The following is a 19780-nucleotide window of genomic DNA, read 5'->3' as shown; positions in this document are numbered from 1 at the left end:
GAGAGAGATTATGGAACCACTTGCTGCCGTAAGTGATAGTAGACTTGTTTTTTGGTGGAGTGCTCCTGAGGGGTTCCCGGTGGATCTGGGCAGCTGCGCAGGCAGGACTCAGCAGCTCAGGGAAGATGAATGAGACAATTAAACAGAGCTTGATGGCACCTCTGTGACTAATGGTTTCCTTTGCTGCCTGTCTGAGCACAGACTAACATTAAATAAGGAGCAAAGTAGTATTTTTGTGGCCTTTGAGGGTTTTTTTTTTATGAATTCATTGCATACACAGGGGGACTTTTCTTTGTTAGTAGGTCACATAAGTAAGAAAAACAGCTGTTTATGTTGTGACTTGTCTCACTGCAGTAACTGGTAAACTATATAAAGTACTCACCCCTATTTATGTTTTACTTATTTTATTGCTTTCAGTATAAATTAGTTTTTGATCACAATTTATACTGGAAACAATCTTTTCAAACCTTTTTTTTCAAAATCAGTTTAATTTATTGAATTTATCAAAACATATTGTGCTTATTGAAATTGGAAGAATTATTTTTTTTCTTTTTTAGGCAGATCAGAGGTTCCCAACCTGCGACTCCACATGCGACTCTTTGGACCTAATGACACTTATTACCTTTGGCTAAAATTTAAAAGGAACTAGTTCGCATTTTTAAGTACAGATATAATAATAAATCCCGGTTTTAACCATTTTTAATTTCTTTTCCTGCAATATCTATGTGATTAAAAAAAATTATCCTCTTATTTTTTAGCTTTATTTTAAACTAGGCCTGTCACAGTAACACATTTTTAGAGATGATACATTTCACCAGTTATTGATGAACACCAACTGTTACCAGTTTACTGGTCATATTTTCATAATGGCTTGAAAATATGATGCAAGTTTGCCTTCTCAGAGACTAATAAACTTTCATTTTGTAAAGAGTACTTCGCTCTGGGCCTGGGAGAGAGTTTAAATATCCAAAATAAAACCAAAAACGGCTACTTGGAACTGAAACCATAAATTAATTAGAAATCTATAAACACAATTGCTCTTCAAAAAATATTATAGATCAGAAAGGGAATTACTGAGCTAATTTTAATTTATAATGCTTATTGCGACAGATTTATTTTCCTTGATAATAGAAATAAAAGGCTGGCTCTTTAAATATTACAAAAAATTTTGCGAGAGTACACTTCATCTAAAAATATCTCTTCTTCAGAAAGTCGTGATATTTAAATGAGTTTTGACCTTTGTAAGAGTAAAATGCCTCTGTAAGTTGTAAAGATTAAAGTGTCTGGATTTCTTTATGTTATTTAAGCTCAACACAGCTTAGATAACATGACAGCATATTTCTGCATCTGTAATTGTACAGAAATATGCATCAATTGACACAGGGAAGGCGCATCTCTCTGCTGCACCTCCTGTTGTGAATACTCCGTCTGTTTTGAGGGCCTCGTTTACCTTGGCTGCATGTTGGAGTTTGTTAGCTGAACAGGTAAACCTGCTGTTTTTCTGTCCAAACGTGTGTCGCACTTGCAGGGGGTAGGGTGCACTTCCTTCGCTTCCTGTTGTACACACCATAACGGCCTATCAGTCCACTGCGAGTGGACCGACAGAGCGGTCATGTGGTAATTAACTTTGCTCATTAAACCCGACCTCAGGCTTTGTTCTGCCATCTGGATCCAGCGTTCGTCCTCCTGTGTGCGAGACTGACTGACAAACTCTTGTTTTTCTCAAAGATAAAGGACAGAAAATGACCCCTGGTGCATTATTCTGCTTATTTTTTCAGCTTCTTTTCCGACATTTAATTAGAGATGTGGGATTTTATAAATAATCATGCTGCTGAAAAACAATGAGCCCTTAGTTTTTACCTCTGCACATTTAGCCTAATGCATTTTTTCCTGCTGTAACCTCCTACACACTACTTACACACGAATGACGCACACAGTGCATTGTATTACAGGATCCCCATCTACATAATGAATGCTAAGGCTTTAGCGTACTTCTCAATGAGTTGCATTTCATTGTAGTCTGCACACACTTCTGCTCAGCACATTCCTAAAATGCACTCAATGCGAAATTCACAAGGATATTGTTAAGACCGCACAGGCAACTCATTTACAAATGCAGCTGAATATGTGAAGAGGTGGTCTGGCATGCACATTCCAAGTCAACTAAATTCCTGTGTAATTATGTGAAAAGGCTCAAGAATAATAAAAATGATTTGCAGCCATTACCGAGTACAGATTCTTCTTATTCCTTCTCTGCAGAAAGCAAAAAAGCGAAATAAAAAAAAAAGGATATAACCAAATAAAACAGAGCCATGTGCTCCTATGCATAAGACTCACCATGAGTCATTTTGCCTGTCCCAAACAGTTGCTAACAGAAGCTTTAGCTGACAGCCAAGTGCAGGAGGAACAATGAGTCATACCAGCCTCGTTCACAAGAACCCCATTTTCTGCCAGATCCTATGTGATGTATGTCCGCGAGTGTGTGCACACGAGAAACAGAGACACACTGACAACTCAGAGATGCGAGCAGGGCAGGCATGGATGCAGTCTTTTATGGTGGAGTGTGTGTGGTGTAGAGAGAACAGGGGGTCTGTTGTGTGGTGGATCGCGTGACAAATTAAATGTTCCTGAGATCGATAAGGGATCACACCGCCTACAGAGATCAACGTGAACGTACCGTTATTTTACAGCTCTTCATTGTAAAATAACATGTAATCTAATAGCTTAAGGAATATCAAACTTATGGTATTAGTATTTTTCTAGATTGTACTTCTTACTCATGCAAAATTTAGGACAGTCTATGAAAACCTGCATGCTTTTCTGACATACTGTGGAAATTTTTAACAATTGCAGATTTCTGCAAATCAAAGGGAGTTGTGGTCACATTTTATGTCGAATAGCTGTGAAAATCAACTCTAATGAAAACAGGAATTCTGCTCTCTACCAGAAAAACCTCAAAACCAAATATTTATTTATCACTGGACTGCCTTAACCTTAAGTCTAGACTCACAAAAGACAAAAGAGTGGTATACTCAAACATCTGATTGAAGACAAATCTAAATAAGATTATGTGAAACATCTTTAAGTGGGTTGCTGAAGCTCAAAAACGTTTAAATATGGCTGAAATAAAACAACTGTGCATAAAAGAATGGGCCAAAATCTTTTCAAAGCAATATATAAAAAAAAAAACATCAATTTTTGATAAGTGTTGTACAGCCAAGGGTTAGGGGATAAAAAAATGCTTCCTATAGAGTTGAGTTAGTTCAGATAGCTTTTTTTTTTCCCCATTTGATAAATAAAATAATCATTAAGGAGCTAAATTTTCTATTCACCCAAGTTATTTGTTATTAAATTTAGTCTGATCTGCAACAATTAAGTGCAAAAAAAAAAAAAAGAAAAAAAAAGAAAAAAGAAAAGAAGAAATGCCTAAACAGTATGTTCTTTTATTTTTTTCAGGCAAGATGTATACAACTCAAAATATAAGCAAGAATAGTGTGCGTGTGTGTATTTGTGTGAGACATGCATACTAAAAGGAGGCAAGACAGGATCTGTATGACGAACTGTTGCTAAGCAGTGGTTGTTGCTAGGTGGGGTGAGGGGGGTAAGAAGTGGGTTCAGGTTTGCAGGCAGTGATGGAATCTGAGGGTTTACCCATGTTCCCGTGTGACACATGACGTGCAATCCTCTGGAATGAAGCGCCATGAATACTAATGCTGCAGAGTTTCTGTTTCAGACACGCACACCTCCACTCAGAAACATCAAGGCTTATCCCAAACCGAACTGCAATCGAGACAGATTGCAGTTTTTAAAAACAAGACTTGCATGTGAATGAATTCGTAGTTTAAAAAATAAATAAATAAATATATATATATATATATATATATATATATATATATATATATAAAACATTTCTGAGTCTGTTTCAGATTCCACAATAGAAGAATGACTCATCTGTCCTGCCTTCGCTTGCAGAGCAATCAAGGAACACTGCAGAATATCTGGCAGAGGAACAGATAAAGCACAACCAGCGCCCCCCTCAGCTTTCCCTGGCACGATTACAAGGTTATGCACAGGAGGGGGAAAGCCTCGCAGTTTGCCGGCATCCCTCCTTCACATCTCCAGACATTCCCCCAGCATGCAAGGCACACATGTTTGTTCAATAAAACACAGCCGGAGGCTACGTGTCCCCGGCGTAATCTCATTCTGATACGTTTTGATCCAACCGGGTGAAGGACACAGTGGGAAGGTTGGCGGGGCGGGACACAGGCAGCCATTTGTATTGAAGGTCCTGCGACGGAGGATCCAAACACCAGTCGTAGTTCTTTAGCAGGTATCTGGAAGCTTCCTGAAATATAAAAGCGGAGAGTGTTTTCTATTTTCAGTGTGTGTTTACTGCTGAGCGAAAACAAAGTGTTTAACCGAGCCAAAGCTTTTTAGGTTTTCGACGTGCAAAACAACAGCCCCCACAATACTTTGATTCCAAGTCTGAAATAGCAAAGCGGCCCCTTTTAGCTGCCACGCTTTAACACGACGTCAACTGTTTTGGACTGAGAAGGTAGCAACAAGTCTCACATTTGAATTCAGACCAATATTTCCACATCTACTTTAGTTTTCAAGCCTCCTCTTAAGATCCTGATGTCATTCCCAGCATTTCTCATTGGCTTATCCTGCGGCTGCTGAGCCAACCAATCGCGTCTCCCCTACCCTTCACTTTATGAATGAGGATTTTCCTGATGTTGGGGGAGGAGCAGGATGAATGAATGGGGAGGAAAGCGATGAGGGAGCCGAGGAAAGATGCTGAGGGCGGGGAGGGGGGGCAGGAGGAACGCAGGGGGGAAGGATGAAGGAAAAAGAGCGATGAGTCACATCTCTGACCTAGATCCCCACAGACTCCTTGTTACTCTGATTATATCCTCCTCAGTGTGTGAGCAGAAAATGGTCATCCTGTTAAAAACCGGTCAAATGCAACGGATTACCAGTTGGATCTGCATTCTTAATAAAACAAAATTGTTGCTTTTCTCTTGAGCTAAACTGAATAAGTTTCTGGGTGTTGCCTGCAGCAGAACCTCCACAGTTATTGGCTCCACTGTAACAGATCTGTAAACAGTCTTAAAATTAGTCATTCTTTTACTGCAGAACTGGGGGTAGAATATTTATTTACTTCACTGTGAACTTGTCTTGCTTGTTACAGATCTTTAATAGAAACTATTTGGTCAGATCACAAACATTGCAGGAAGGTTTGGCATGAAACAAAAAAATGAATGATGTGAAAAAGCAATACATGTCCTCTGTCGGATACGGTGGAGGATCGGTGCCTGTGCATGGCACCATGAATATGAAGGCAATTTCTATGAAAAAAGTCAACATGGAAAGGTAACCAGATCTAAACCGTATAGAAAACCTGTGAAGTCAGAACGCATGAGGAGACAAAGGAGAGAGCTCCAAAGGATCAACAGAGACTGTTTAAACAGAAAAGGTCAAAGGTCTCTCTAACTTCTGCTAAAGGAACATTTTTCATATTATTTCCAGCAAAGTGTCAATAAATGTAGCAATTTTGATTATTGAAACAACTACTTTTAGTCCCCTTTTGGGATTATAAGCTTGTCTGTGAAAACTTATGAGTTCAGACCCAATTTTCTTAATGGGGACAAAAATGTTCAGAAAGCAGGTTATCCTGCTCCAACTAAAAATATTATTCATTCACATAAATGTGTTTAGGGTTTCAGGATTGGCATACGTGCTTGTTGCTTAAATAGTGTTTAAAATTAAATTATATACTTCCAAGCTGTCCAAATATTTTTCCAAATCTGAAAAAAACCGTATGACTTCAGAGGAAATCGCATGTTTGTGAAAGCAAAAATTATATACATCTAAAAAAAAAACTAACAAAAAAGGTGTGTTTAAATTGCATAAGTTAATTTGTGCAATTAATGTACAAATTAATTCAATAATTTTAATAATTTGTAAATTAAGTAAGTCCTATAAAAGGAAAATAAATACATTTCAATAACAATGTTTTGTTGTTGTTCTTTTTGTTCTTCATCATTTGATCCAAATGTACAAGAATACACATATTATAAACTTATAAAGGTGTTCAGGTTTTTCTGTCAACCTGGGACCAGTTTCAAGAAATAAATGGATAAATGGCAGGTGAAACAGACATTACTTTAACATACACCTTTTCCTCTGATTTATGCTTCATGAAGAATAAGGAAAACTAACAAATTACCAAACAGAAATGAAATGACAAATGGCTAACATTTGTTTGATTTCTGTTCAGTGAGAAGAAATCTCTGGTAATGATATCATCATCTTAAGCCAGCCAATAGATGAGAAGCTTGAGTTTACTGTTTACTGTTGTAAAAGAAAGCAATAAAGCATGAGTTTTTTTTACCAGAAGTTTTATCTCGACTCAAAGACTAAAACTGATTTTGGGGGGGAAAAATTCTCTATGTGGACATCCCTATATCCGGCTTGATTGACTCATATGTGATATATATGTGTGTGCAGGGTGTAGGTGTGTTGAGTCACTTCTTGGAGCTGCATTTCAGACAGCTTGAGATACCACCCACCAGCGAGTTGCATTTTTTAATGTAGGACATGTCAGTGCTGTCAAGGTAAATATAATCTACCTATGCACGTTAAATAACACGCTTTAATTGTATTAGTTAAAAATTATATACATTAGATGTGCATTTCAGCACCTGCAAAACATTTTAGTTTAGTCATAAGCACAAGTCAAGCTGTATGAATTTAATTTTCTAGTTAATCCTATACAGATTGCAGTAAAGAAGGACTGATGTGCTAGAAGTTATTGTCTTTGTGTGTTTGTTGCGGTTACTTTCACTCACTCATTGCAAAACTGGTTGATCGTATGAATAAACAACGGATTAAAACAGCAATACAGCAGAAGAGATGACTTGTCTAAGAAAATAAACGTCGCATACAATTCCTGCTCCTGAACGCTCCCCAGCCTGACTGCGTGCGTGTACTGTACGTGTGAGCTTTGTGGCTATGGTGAGTGCTGCTTTGGCGGCTGGGCTGCCGTGGTTACGGCTCTGCGTTCTTTAGGTAAATCGAACAAGCAGCCAGGTATTCCCATGACCATTGATCCGTTTACAGGATGACTGGTGGAGGTTTTAATGTTGCACAGAACCTTCCTGACAACAGGGAGGTTCCGTCTTAATATGTGCATTTTTGTAATTCCCTCGTTAGACAAAATGTCTAACGAGGGAATTACAAAAATACCAACACATTATTAGCTGCACAAAAACTTAAATATAATTTCTTCAATTAAATGGGGTAAAACCTAAATATACACAGAATAGAATAAGCTACTCCTATTGGTCCAATTCAAATTCAAGCTACTGTGATGTTTATTTTTGTTGGTTTGTGTACCTAGAAACCCTTTTTGTGTGTCCCAATGTAATGAAATGAGAAACACACGATAAACCACCTTTAAGACATGGAACCTCATCATCTGTGTTGGTGAGCTAGTTAGAATAGCAAAACAAATTAGTAAGACACATTAGTAAACATCTAATGTTTACCAATGTGCAAAGATCCAGGATCAGCTACCTGTCTGCTCATATAGATGTTTTAACGAACAAAAAAGCAATAAAAAATTTCTAAATGAATTAAATTGCATATTTTTCAGTTTTATAACTTCTCACTTCTTTGTTCTACCTATTTTCTTGTTTTTGTTGTTGTTTGTACTTTTTTTTTTTTACAAATAGGTTTATCACTCATCAAGAACTACACAAGACAACTTTAATAGGACCTTTAATGAAAAGCAGTCATATTAAAACTAAGGATGTGGCTGAAGGTTTTGAGCTCACCTTAATAAAGATCTCAGTAAGGGTCGAACCAATGCAGCTTCTGGGCCCACGGCCAAAAGAACACAGCAAATGCTCCTGGCCTGCATTCCTGAAGAAAACCAGAGAATACAAGAAAGTTCAAAGAAAATGTTGAGTATTCTAGAATTTTCTATTTCAGTTTTCACAGATATTCAGGGAAGTTTTTCTCTAACTAATAAAAGCCAGTAGAAAACGGCTAGGTGAGTTACAGAATGTGCCAAAAATAAATAAATAAATAAATCTGAAAATAGACATTAATTGTCCAAAGTTATTTGTCTGTCTCCCTCTGTCGAACCTGGAAATGTCCAGAAGAGAAATACATGCTGGTAGTTTCCATCCTCTAGTCAATAACCTGTCCATTCAGGCCATCTCCTGTGTCTAATGTATCCTGTCTTCCTGAAACCTGAGCTCTGATTAAAGGCAAACAGGAAGCATTAGAGATGTGCGGAGTCTGGAAGCAGTTTGCCAGATGGTTGGTGTGTGTGTGAGCGGAGAGATTATTAGTGTTCTCGCTGCTATATTTCTAACAATTTAATGTACTATTAGGGAACATCCTAGAACATTAAAACGATTGCCGTACAGCGGAGTCCTGTAATGCTGAGAGCCGGAGAGAGAAGACGCGCTACGGCAAAAGAACATGTCAAATATGATGAATGGAAGGAAAATGAGTCCAATCTTGAGTGTAATATGGTGGACAATATAATTCATTTTACTGCATAAAAGTACAATGAGCGAGAAGTCCAGGACTCCATGACCCAGACACCAAATGTACGAACATCATGTCGTATTGGTAATAGATATATTAGATATAAATTGTTAGAAAAGAAAGCAGTTCATGAAAAATGCATTTAGATTAGGGAAGCTGTGATCACATTCCAAATATGGGTTCCCAGTCAAGGCTTTTTTAAATAATTCACTTAGAAGTCCATTAATAAACTCAACTCAATACTTGTTGACAGTCAACTGACTTTGATTTTATGTCCGCTCAACCCATAGTGTTTGTTGTGTGGATGAGGTATCCACGTTTTGTTTTTAAAATTATTTATTATACCAATTGTTTTGTTGATGGAACAAATCTGGGTTTTCCCTAATAACCTTTTAATCATGTTTGCATGAAAACAGAGTGTGCTGGCTGCTGCATCTCACAGTTTGAATCAAGTTACTGGATCTTTGCACAGAGTTGAGAGAGCAGTTGAAACACCAGTTACTGAATTTTATGACGTTCCAAGAAAAAGGGGGTACATTTTACAACAGGTGAACAACTCTTTTCTTAAATTATTTCTACATATGATTATGTTTGCTCCCTGATGGATCTGTTTTGCTTGAAATGTTTTGTCACACCTAAACATTTCAGACCACCAAACACATTTTTTTTTTATTTGCACATTGCATTGGCATTTGCACGTTCTGATCAGTGCAAAAATAATGACATTTCCCTTAGCACTTCTGTGTTTTAAAAGGCTACATCAACAATAAAAAGACTTAGATTTACATTACAACCCTTAAGAAAAACATCTTCTGAAATAATCCACGGGTTGAGTTTAATGCAAAAGCCAGATAAGCTATAAATACTAACAAATGTTTCCACAGACAAGAAGAAATGTTCCTGATCTCAAATTCCTCTAAAATATCTGCTGCAGTCGCTGAGATTCCTATCTGACTTGGTAACATTTCCGATTATTTGGGGTCGGCGCATGTGTGGGCGTTTGGCTAATGGGATGTTAGCTTGCCTGTTCACTTCCTTCCGAAAGAGCAAAGACACATGAATGCATAAATGTACACCATAACAATATACAGTGGGACTAGGTCCAAAAGAAACACACACAAAAAAAACAAGACCAGATGAAACTGTGATGATTGTAGGTGGGCTTGTTATATAACAGGACTGCAGTCATTAAATTAAAGAGCCAGGTGGCTTGAAAATAAGGCTGGAAACTATCACGGCAGACAGTAAAGCAGTTTCCGGATAAGCTGACAGATGGAGAAGCAGGGTGAGAGGCAGATAGAAGAAAGGGGAAACAGACTGGACGATGAAGGAAACCTAAGAGAAAAAAACAGCAAAAGGCACAAGCAGACACACGGTCAGCAATATTTATGAATCTTGTTGCAGAAACTCAGTAGCAAAGAGGAAATTAATCTTTAATTGTTAACCTCCATTTTTTTCAGCCCTACTAGTTTCTGCAAAAGACAAAAAGTTCTAAATAGCGTAATGTAGGGAAAGTCACCAAATATCAATGAAGGCAGGAAAATGCAAGATTAAAGTTTTTTAATAAAATCATGTGGCTGAGATGCTTTTCCAGTATCTGCATGGAAGCCCCAATATCTGGAAACAATGGTCACAATTAAGGCAAATTGGAAAAAAAAAAATTAAACTGTGTTGTAAAGTATGTGTTTATTTAGTGCATGTAACACGTTCATTGTGATATTTACCAACATTTTACATCTTGCATATATATAACTGATATGGTTGAGTTTCAATAATAATGGTTTTTAAATTACGTCATTAGTGCAGGACACAACATTTTGGTAATGAAAATGCTAAGAAAAATGTTGCACAATTAGAGATGAAAAACGACAAAAGTCAAGTCAACTGTTCCTATTTATGTACAAGCTAGCAATAGCAGCATAGCTAGCGGCAGGTTGCCAATGTTTTCATCCACCTTGCTGCTCAACCTTTTTACACCTTAGTGTGTTTTTTATTGTAAAGTGTGATTAAGATACATGTGTTAGCATGAAATGCTTTTTTTGAGCAACTATTCATCAATCTATGGTTTACAGAAACTCACACATACATTATTTAAATATTCTACTGCATAAATACGCCTGTAAAAGGGCAACTCTGTACCAACAATGTTTGATGAAAAAAGATTTGCTTGCATTTGTTGCATGTGCCAAACACACTGACTAATGTCTTAAGGCCCAAAGCTGGGAATCATTCAACTATTGAATGCATTTTTAGACAGAAGAGAAACTAATTTACAAATTAGTTGTAATGACATATATAGATGATAAAGACAGTATAATACTCCATCTTTTGTCAAACCCCAGGTATTTAATCAGTCCACATAGATTCATACCCCGTTTTTTTATCTGTTTTTTTTTTATAGCTTTATTTTTTTGCACCTTTTACGTCACTGCTGCAAGGAAAATCTCCTCTGACTCATTCTTTAACCCTGCCCCAATCTGCACGATGCACTAAGGGAATCCCTGTTGGTAAAAATAGGTGTGGGGGCAGGGGGACAGTTACTAAGGCAGCAGCTTCCTGTCTGCTCATATAGATGTTTCTTTTCTTAGTTAAATTGTCAAAATACAGTACATTCTAGAAATGACCATAATAATTCAAATTAAGTTGAATTATTCATTCATTTAAAACTGAATTCAATACAACTAGTTAAGCATATTATCAAGAACTACATTGATCAAGCAGGTGTAAGATATCTTTGAACTACTTATTTTTTTATTTTTTGTACCTGTCTATTTCTCCCTGTCCAATGCTTTCTGCTGAAATTGACAAAATGTAATAAAGCATCAAGGTTTTGTCTGAAAACCTAAATCTTTTCCCACAAAAATCCTGCTGTTGCAAGTGAACCCTCTCCGGTCACTTCATGATAAACACCTGTTCAGATGATTGTCAACACACATAGCAAATTGTCCAATCCCATCCCAGCATCAGAACGAGCATCAAAATGGGGAAGAAATGTGGCCTTGTTGTTGGAACCTGACGGGTTTCTCTGAGTGGCAGAATGCTCACACATAAAAAAAAAAAAACTGGCTTTACAGGAAATTGTCTAAAAAATGGAAAAATAACACAGGAAAGAGGCTGCAATTCACAGAGGCTGAGCAAAAATAATAGTTTGAAAACAAGTCTTCAGGTCTGATGAGAATCAATTTCAGCAGCCATTTTCAGATGGGCACACGTTGGTTCCATTAGTACCTTTAGTAACTTTTTCCGCAATCAGCATTTACTAATTCATCCTTCCCAAAAGGTGTCAACTAATTCACATTATTTTAAAGTCAAACAATGATAATATGTATGAAGCGTTTCTTTGGCTTTGAACAAAGTATCAGTAAGAGTCGTTATTACGCCATCAACGCAAACCGTGTCAGTATTGTGAATGACAGCAAATGTTCCAGTGTTGAACTGCTGAGGGGGGAGACTGTGTGTTTGCAGCTCCGCAGCACTGCTGTGAAAAGCTCCAAGTCAACAAGCGGAGGTGAAAATGGCTTTGCCAGAATCAGTGCTGCAACTAATGAGCTTCTAGTCAGATAGTTTTAGTACAGATTACAACCTGAATATTGATATTCTTCTCTTTTGGATACCCAACAGTGTATATTTAGGTATGCACAGAATGCTTAAAGACAAAGGTAGGTGAATAGTTTCCATGGCAATGGATGCATACATTACCAAGGCATTAATAAGCATGAATGAGAACAAACATGTGAACTGAGGAGGTGAATGAAAACAGAAAAGGGTCGACAGGGAGAGGAAACAGGTGAATGGCCCCAGATGAGGTTTTATTTGTCCAGAGAAGTTACAAACATTTTTTTTAGGCTCACATTTTTACACTACTCAGTTCTTCTCAATACTTTAAAGATAATGGATGCAGAGTATAAATACTATAGTATAATATTTATAATATAATATAATGTTTAAAGAAGACCTCCACAGTAATGTTTGGGGTGTTTTTGACAAATGTTCGCCTTTTCAGATCATAATTGTTTCCTCAAACCATCTGACCTTCAGTTAGTCTTTCAAGTACTGAATTGCAATTTCTCAGCTTATTCAGTTTTTCCAACCAAAAGTGATGCCCTTGACTACAACAATGACAACAATAAAAAACCTTGCTGCTGAAAGAAATAATTCTTTAATTTCCTTTCCTTTGTAAATGTTTTCCAGACCGTGAAAAAAAAAAAAAAAGACCATGTGCTGAAAGAATACCTAGACGAAAATGCAACCTTTTATTCTATTGCCGTTTTAATGAAAAAAGGCTCTTTATGACACATTTCCTCAACATCCTTAATGTGTTACAATAACGGAAAGCTTCCTGTCTCTTTCTGCTCTAATGGTCAGTATATGTGAGGAAGTGTTTGTTACGACATTAAGCCACAGCAGATTAGCACATGAATCAAACTTAGAGTGATGGTGCAATAGGTAATGCCCTGTATGGTTCTTGAACATAGGTGAATGTATAAACTTCACCTGTTGTGGTAAAATCCAAATCATTCACAGTAAATACTCATATACTGGTATAACTATTCTGGAAGTAAACCTAAGAACACTGTGTCACCTGTCAAACACGATGCCGTTGTACAAAATTGATGAAATAACGAAGGACAAGGACTAGCTTCTCATTCTTCACAAATCAACAACTTGACAATTGAAAGTGTGATATCATAGTGCTTCAGCATCATTGCATTCAGGCCAACGATTCTGAATGCACAGGAAAACTGTTTTTAGAGAGGATAAACATAAATTTGTTATAAAAGAATTACTGATTGCACTTTAAAAATCAGGTAACTTTATGTTATTAAAGGTAAAGTTTAAACAGTAATGATTTCTTGGTTAATGTCAAGTTGTCATAACAAAGACATTTTGAATAATGTCAACTTTGTATTAAAAGTGTCATAATTTACCAAATGACGCTTTATGACAACAGTCATAAATATTCATGAAGGCTTATTCATGTTCATGACAGGTGTTATGTCATGTTTATGACAGTATCATGTCAGTCTTATTCAGCCCCCTTCAAATAAAGTGTTACCGCATTCTGAAATGACTTTCCCAAAGCCCAATCTTCAACTCCACTGAAAATCATGGAATATATTTACAATCCAAGTCTGTAAACCAACTAATTTAAATGCAATTTAATAATTAAATGTCAAAGAAGCAGTCATAATTATGTTTATTTTTAAACTGTTTTCACTTAAGAAAACATTCACAACTAATTTATTCCCTTTAATAAATCATTAAAGACCAAATGATTATGCTAATTAATTTTATTATTACATGCTGAAAAAAAAATGATGTGCTTGATTAAGATTTCCTCTAAGATTTCAAAGCTTATAATAAAAAGAAAATGCGCCTTGAAAATACGTATCTTAACACCATGTGTGCGATGCACTCGTCAAATCTGGTTTTAAATTCAAAGTGTCCTCAAATTGCATCAGATTAGAGGTATTCAGCTCTGATGTATAAACAAAGCAACTGAACGTCTCCCATGCCAACCCTGTTGTTGGATATGCAAAGTGGTCTAAATCTACTACGGTGAAAGTCAAACTAGGAGAACTACAGACCGTACCTCCCACTCCATCTTTCTGGCAGGAAGCTGTCGGGCTGCTGGAACACCTCTGGGTCACGGTGGATGAAGTAGCTGACATACACTGCGCCATAATCTTTAGGAACACAGAAGTCTGCGAGGGTGGATTCCTGGAAACATGCAAGCTTTTAAAATATTGAATGGAGATCTTTCCTTGTGTCTCTATAGAAGATCAGTGTTTAATGGAACAATTAGAAATTTTAAAAGGGCTTTATGTTTTTCTTTCTTCTTACATTTTAGGTTTGACGACTTTTACTTCTGGACGCAAATTTGCTCAGCAGTAACTCGTTTTCAAAGCATAAATGTAAAGTTCATCATAAATGGAGTTTCCCAAACCATCTTACTACAGGTGTGTGGAAGCACATCTAGTTCAAGATACCTTTGTCCTCCCTGACTAACCCAATTAGGCAGTTTAACATAAAATACTGCATATTTTAGTTCCACCTGATGAAGTCCCCAGTTTTTTTTTTCCACCTGACTGCGAATATCAATGAGTTCCAGCACACTTTTCCACAAGCATAAACATCCTGCCACATCATTTTTAGAACAAACTCATTATCTATGCTCAAAGTTGCTATGTATTTTTATTTTATACATATAGAATATAGATTTTTATTTTTAATCTTGTAAAATGGAAAATAGTTGAGGAAAGATTAAGTCTATTTTTATGCTTTTGCTAAACTAAGAAGACATAAAAAAAAAAAAATGACCTGTGTGTTGTGACACTGATTTTATACTTTACCCATTTATTAAATAAAAACTTGGGCAGGATGGAAGGCTGTGAGTAAAAAAACAGAAAGCTAAACTTTTTTACTCCCATATGGGAAAGTACCAGTCAGGTGATGCTATTCATTAGCATGAAGTGCAACCACTTCTGTTTTAAACACCCATGTATCATAAAGAGCTCCAAGATCCCCTTTGTATCAAAAATAGAATTTTAAAATTCAACCAGACATACCAGAGACTCTCCCCTGATAACAGCAAATATATCTCCCTAAATATGTCACTTCCTTCTAATATTATCTAAGACTTCCACGCATCATAAACCCCACCAAGGCCACCAGGATCAGAATGTTCTGCTACACAACCTAAAAGAATCAAAACTTTCCACTTCACAGCGTCACTGGCACACATCTGCCCCACCGGAGACCCTGACCTCCCCGCTTGCTTCCTTCCGGGTCGGCCAATCAATCACAGAGACAGATCAATGCCTCCCATCGGACTGTTGCGTAACACGGTTTGATGAGGTCATAACGATCATGGAGAGCTGTAGCGGGAAGAGGCTGGGAAGAGTGTACTTGCGCTGTGCACATTAACGTACTTTCAAAATTGAGCTAAAAAGTGACAAGTCAGATTAAATAGGTACATTTATTGAGTTTTAGAAAATAAGAAACTGGTGTTTATAATCCTACTGAAGTCCTATGTGACATCTCAAAAGCAGAAATCTTTCCATAACTTGTACATTTTTTGCCGTTTCTCTACACTTTAAGTGGGAAATTCAACAACGCCCCACTTTGCTGACCCAGATTCCCAATGCCAGATGACTCTCAGAACTCCTCAAACTCCAAGTCGCTGCATCTAGCGGTCCTAGCCCCGATATTTTAAAGCAGAGCGTTCTGCTCAACGCTAAGCAGCATGTAGGCCACATTAGAAACGACGAGTCGTTTTCTCTCTTGTCACCTGGCGCCATCTGGTGGAAGAAAGAGCTGCACAAAAGCTCTAAGTTTAGATGCAAAGCTTACCACGTGAACTTATGCAGCTCACCTTTTCAGCTATTCTGCGTCCACCAATGAAGGGCGGCCACAGTCTCTGTACCTCCAGGAGAACTCTGTGAAGGTGGTCAGGGTTACGGATGGCTTCTTGACGACTTTCCCTCTGAGTTGTGAAGCATAACTGCTTTTTACTTTCAGATGGAACATGTGTATTAACATCACATGTTTTAAGCTGCTAACATCTGGAAGGTTTAACAACAAACATTTACAGGAATCACTGATTCTTTTTCATCTTTCTGGCTAACAGGATACTTGCATTCCTCTTTTGTTTTAACTGCCTGTCTTTGCATACCTGTTCAGGTCCTCCAAGAGCCAGAGTGAAGGAGGTGAGCAGCGATGCCAGAGCTTTGGGAATGAGTGCCGAGATGAATAGGAGGAGATGTTGAGCAGCAGAACCAGAGTTGGGAAATGGCAGGGAACCCAAAGCGCCGACAAAACTGTTTTTACAGTGAAGACACAATAAGTTTAAAGAAGTGGTGATCATGATAGTTACAAAAAATATTTTGTTTTATTTTTGGTGGGAGACAACAGAGGCCTCAATTAGGCTCCAATTCTTGCATTTTGATATTTTGGGTGCATAAATTGTAAGATGCCAATTAATCGAACAAACATGCTCAAAATTTTGGAATATTAGTTTTTGCTGAATATCTCTAAATGGACAAGAAATTACAGAAGAAAGCTAGAGAAAGAGTGAGAAGAAGCAGAAGAGGCCTTTTTTCACTCCCTGTACCAGGTAACCTGAGCAGCCTCACCCCTCTGTATCATTCTCTAATTTGTCTTTGATGATCTCCATCAGTTTGCTTCTGGCATCCAGAGCTTTGGCGAAACCCGATGTCCACAAAGGTACCTTCACATTTACTGGAACCGAGATCAAACCTGCCAGCACAAAGATATCCAGTGTCTAAAGCAGGCAAAATGAAGCAGTGACCTAATGTAAAAAGAGGAGAAGAATGCATTTGTGTTGCAAATTAACTTTTAAGAATAATCTGTTCGGGAAAAAAATCTGACAATAGATGTCATCTTTTCACGGTTGATTTTAAAAAAATTGCTTGTGCTTTGTGTTTGGTTTTATAGTTTTGTTTTATTGTCTAAAGAAACAAAACTTATCACTCACTTGCAACATATGACATTAAGCTGAACAATAAGGAAAGAAAAGAGGACCCACTTAGAAAAGTGAGGAGACTTATTATTGTCTTTTGATTTTTTAAAAATGTGATAAGATGCCTGAAACACACATCTGCTTTATCTGCATGAATTTATGCAGTTTTGTCTTTCCCATTTTGATGACTGCTTAAGAAATAATTATCCATCTCATATTTATAAATGCCAAGAAAGAAGAAAATCACATATATACTCAAATGGAAGTTAGATTTTTCAAATTTTTGAAGCATGACGTTATGTTATTGCAATAGAAGCTTAATTTATTTTAAGATATTTTGCACATCTTTGCCACAGGTGCCAAAATGTGCCTTTTTCTTACCCCACCAACTAACTTCTTATGCACACCTCCAACCTCACTCCCCGCACGTCACCCCGGGCAGGTGCCCAGGTTGCCCATATAAAGACACTGGTGCCAATAAATGTTGATGATGCTTTATCTGTGTGGATCTACCGTGCCAATGTTCTGTGCAGAGCTCCATGATTTCCTGGAAAACCTCAGGCTGATCCTCGGCTCGTACATTCAGGAAAAGACCCAACACCAACTCCGCCCCCAGACGTTTAAAGATGGAGTAAACGCAATGTGGCTGCCCACTAAACACACACATACACACACGTTTGGTTAGGTCAAACAGAAAATTAAAATGAGAATTCCTGCATCCATAAGATATACAATTGGGAAAAAAATTGGTGCTTGTTTCCTTAGCTTATTGTGTTGATGTCACTTAAGGAAACTGAAATACATTTTGATAAAATATGGAAGTTGCACAACTTCAAGGTGTTAAATAGCTAATAGTGTTAACAATAGCACACAGGGTTTACATAACCTGATTGAGAGGTTCTTTAAGCAGTGATCACATACACTGTGAAGAAAAAGAATATATGTCATTTTAATTGAAACTTCTGAGTGCATAACAGATCAATTAAAGGCCAACACTGTTCTTACCTGGACATGTAGTTACTTGAGGATTCCAGACATGTTCCTGTAAACAAGTGGCTGAGAGACAGACGGAGGAGGCAGGCCTCCTCACCTGAAACATAAACACAACCAGAGATTCATTTCAGCACATGTACAAAGTACATGGACGGCATCAACATGAGGGACTGTATCTGCATGCTTACCATTCATGGTGACAACAGTGTCTCCATATATGTTTGTCATAAAATCAGTTGGATCCTTCAGAAATATGTTAGACTTTTCTAAAACACACCACATAACCATATAACTTTAACAACGAAGCTTAGAATATTCAAGGCAGCGTTTGGGGATGTGCAAAAGACAAAGCAGATAACCAGGAAAGTCACTTTAAGTCACTTTATTGTAATAGGAGTCAAATATAATAATGGGTATATAAATATCAGTATCATGTTTGTTTAAATATAGCCTCAAGAGTACAAATTCACAATACTGTACATTCAAAGCAACCTATGTTGAACTGAAAATATTTATTTTATAAGGAACACAGTCACATTTGCAATTAAATCAGCAATTAGAAATGTGGCAAATTGTAGTTCAAAAATGCATTTTGCAAGACAAAAAATAATTATTAAACTACATTTAGTTTTTTTTTTTTTTTTTTTTTTTTGGTCAGGGAAAGCATCCTTCTAATACGTTGTTTTATGTATAACGTATTTTGATCACAGCTAGGTCTCCAGCACCAAGTCTTAGGTTACCGATTAATTTTGTTTGTTGTGTAGCCTAGGATAATTTGCAGTTTTTATCTAGAGAGGGCTAACATACTATTCGACTACAAAAGAGAAAACAGCAGTGTCTAAAAACTGTCGTTTCCTGTGAGGAACACCTATAAAAAACATACCACAGAGCAGCTCTCGCATCCCCTCGACAGAGCAGATAAAGACGGTCGGTTTGTTTATTAAGCGGCATAGGAACACTCTGCTGCTGTGTTTTTCAATTCTCTGCCGGCAGAAGATCACCGGATCCCGGTAGAAGTCCAAGGTCTTGTCACCAAGCAACGAGACACCTGCATTTCCTGGTAGTTTAGACATTCTGGACCGAGACATACGCGCTTTTATCTCTAACGTGTAAACTGAATAAGTTCCTCAAAAAAGAAATTGCAGCTAGACCGCATTCAGCCTGCTAGTAATAATAACGAAGTTTTAACTAAACAGAACCGACTTCTGTATCAAGTTAGTAGAAACCAGCAAGCAATGAATGTTCACCTGACCGACGTCCGAGGAGTCAAAATGAATCGGGAGCGCGCACTGTTTTACAGAGAAATGGAGCTGAAGCCTCTCTGGCTGCAGTGCGCACTCCCGACACCGGGGGTAGAGGGAGCGGGGAGGGACATATTTTCTCAAGGGAACAAAATTTCGCACAACGTGAGCAGACAAACGTCGGTCAAACTTCGAAAGGACTTATATCAATGACATTAAAGACTACAGAGTCACAAGTAATGATAGAAAATATAAGAAACATTATCAATCACAATTTCATTTGAAAAATGTAGTACCGAATTTTTATGTATTTTTAAAAAATCAGTGAAAACGTCAGTATTTTAAAAATATCCAATGCTAGAAGAATATAGGATCAAAAGTGTAGAGCACCCAAAATTTGTACTCAAGTAACAGTAGAACTACTTCAATATATTTTTACATAGAGTACTATTCTTCTACTTCATTATATTTTGAGGCCACTAGATGGGAGCACCGACCACAT

General features: G+C 37.3%; 1 protein-coding gene across 3 annotated transcripts; it reads right to left on the bottom strand.

The window, feature by feature from the left end:
• Positions 1-3894: 3894 nt before the first annotated feature.
• On the bottom strand, positions 3895-19333 carry LOC106939729 (protopanaxadiol 6-hydroxylase-like). Of its 3 annotated transcripts, XM_015022239.1 has the most exons (11): positions 18921-19332; positions 18226-18303; positions 18050-18134; positions 17931-17966; positions 17558-17697; positions 16698-16821; positions 16238-16382; positions 15938-16048; positions 14156-14283; positions 7839-7926; positions 3895-4345 (listed from the first exon to the last, which is right to left on the bottom strand). In XM_015022239.1, exons 1-11 carry the CDS (start codon positions 19123-19125, stop codon positions 4199-4201), a joined length of 1287 nt encoding a protein of 428 aa, XP_014877725.1. In that variant the 5' UTR covers positions 19126-19332; the 3' UTR covers positions 3895-4198. The 3 variants fall into 3 exon arrangements, with proteins under 3 accessions (XP_014877725.1, XP_014877726.1, XP_014877727.1); XM_015022240.1 differs by lacking the exon at positions 18226-18303; XM_015022241.1 differs by lacking the exon at positions 7839-7926 and having other exon boundaries at positions 4223-4345; positions 18921-19333.
• Between the last annotated feature and the right edge of the window lie 447 nt (positions 19334-19780).

This window comes from Poecilia latipinna, unplaced genomic scaffold (genome assembly GCF_001443285.1).
Source record: "Poecilia latipinna isolate Pla-1442-1.1 unplaced genomic scaffold, P_latipinna-1.0 Scaffold2963, whole genome shotgun sequence".
Lineage (NCBI taxonomy): Eukaryota > Metazoa > Chordata > Actinopteri > Cyprinodontiformes > Poeciliidae > Poecilia > Poecilia latipinna.
Note: the sequence above shows the minus strand (reverse complement) of the source record. Positions and strands in the feature narration are given on the sequence as shown.

Coding starts and splice junctions, on each gene's coding strand:
- LOC106939729 (XM_015022239.1), bottom strand. CDS start 19,125: ATGTCTCGGTCCAGAATGTCTAAACTACCAGGAAATGCAGGTGTCTCG. Junction 17,967..18,049: donor TCAAGTAACTACATGTCCAG/GTAAGAACAGTG, acceptor TTTTCTTCACAG/TGTATGTGATCACTGCTTAA. Junction 16,822..17,557: donor CTGCACAGAACATTGGCACG/GTAGATCCACAC, acceptor TTGTGCTGGCAG/GTTTGATCTCGGTTCCAGTA.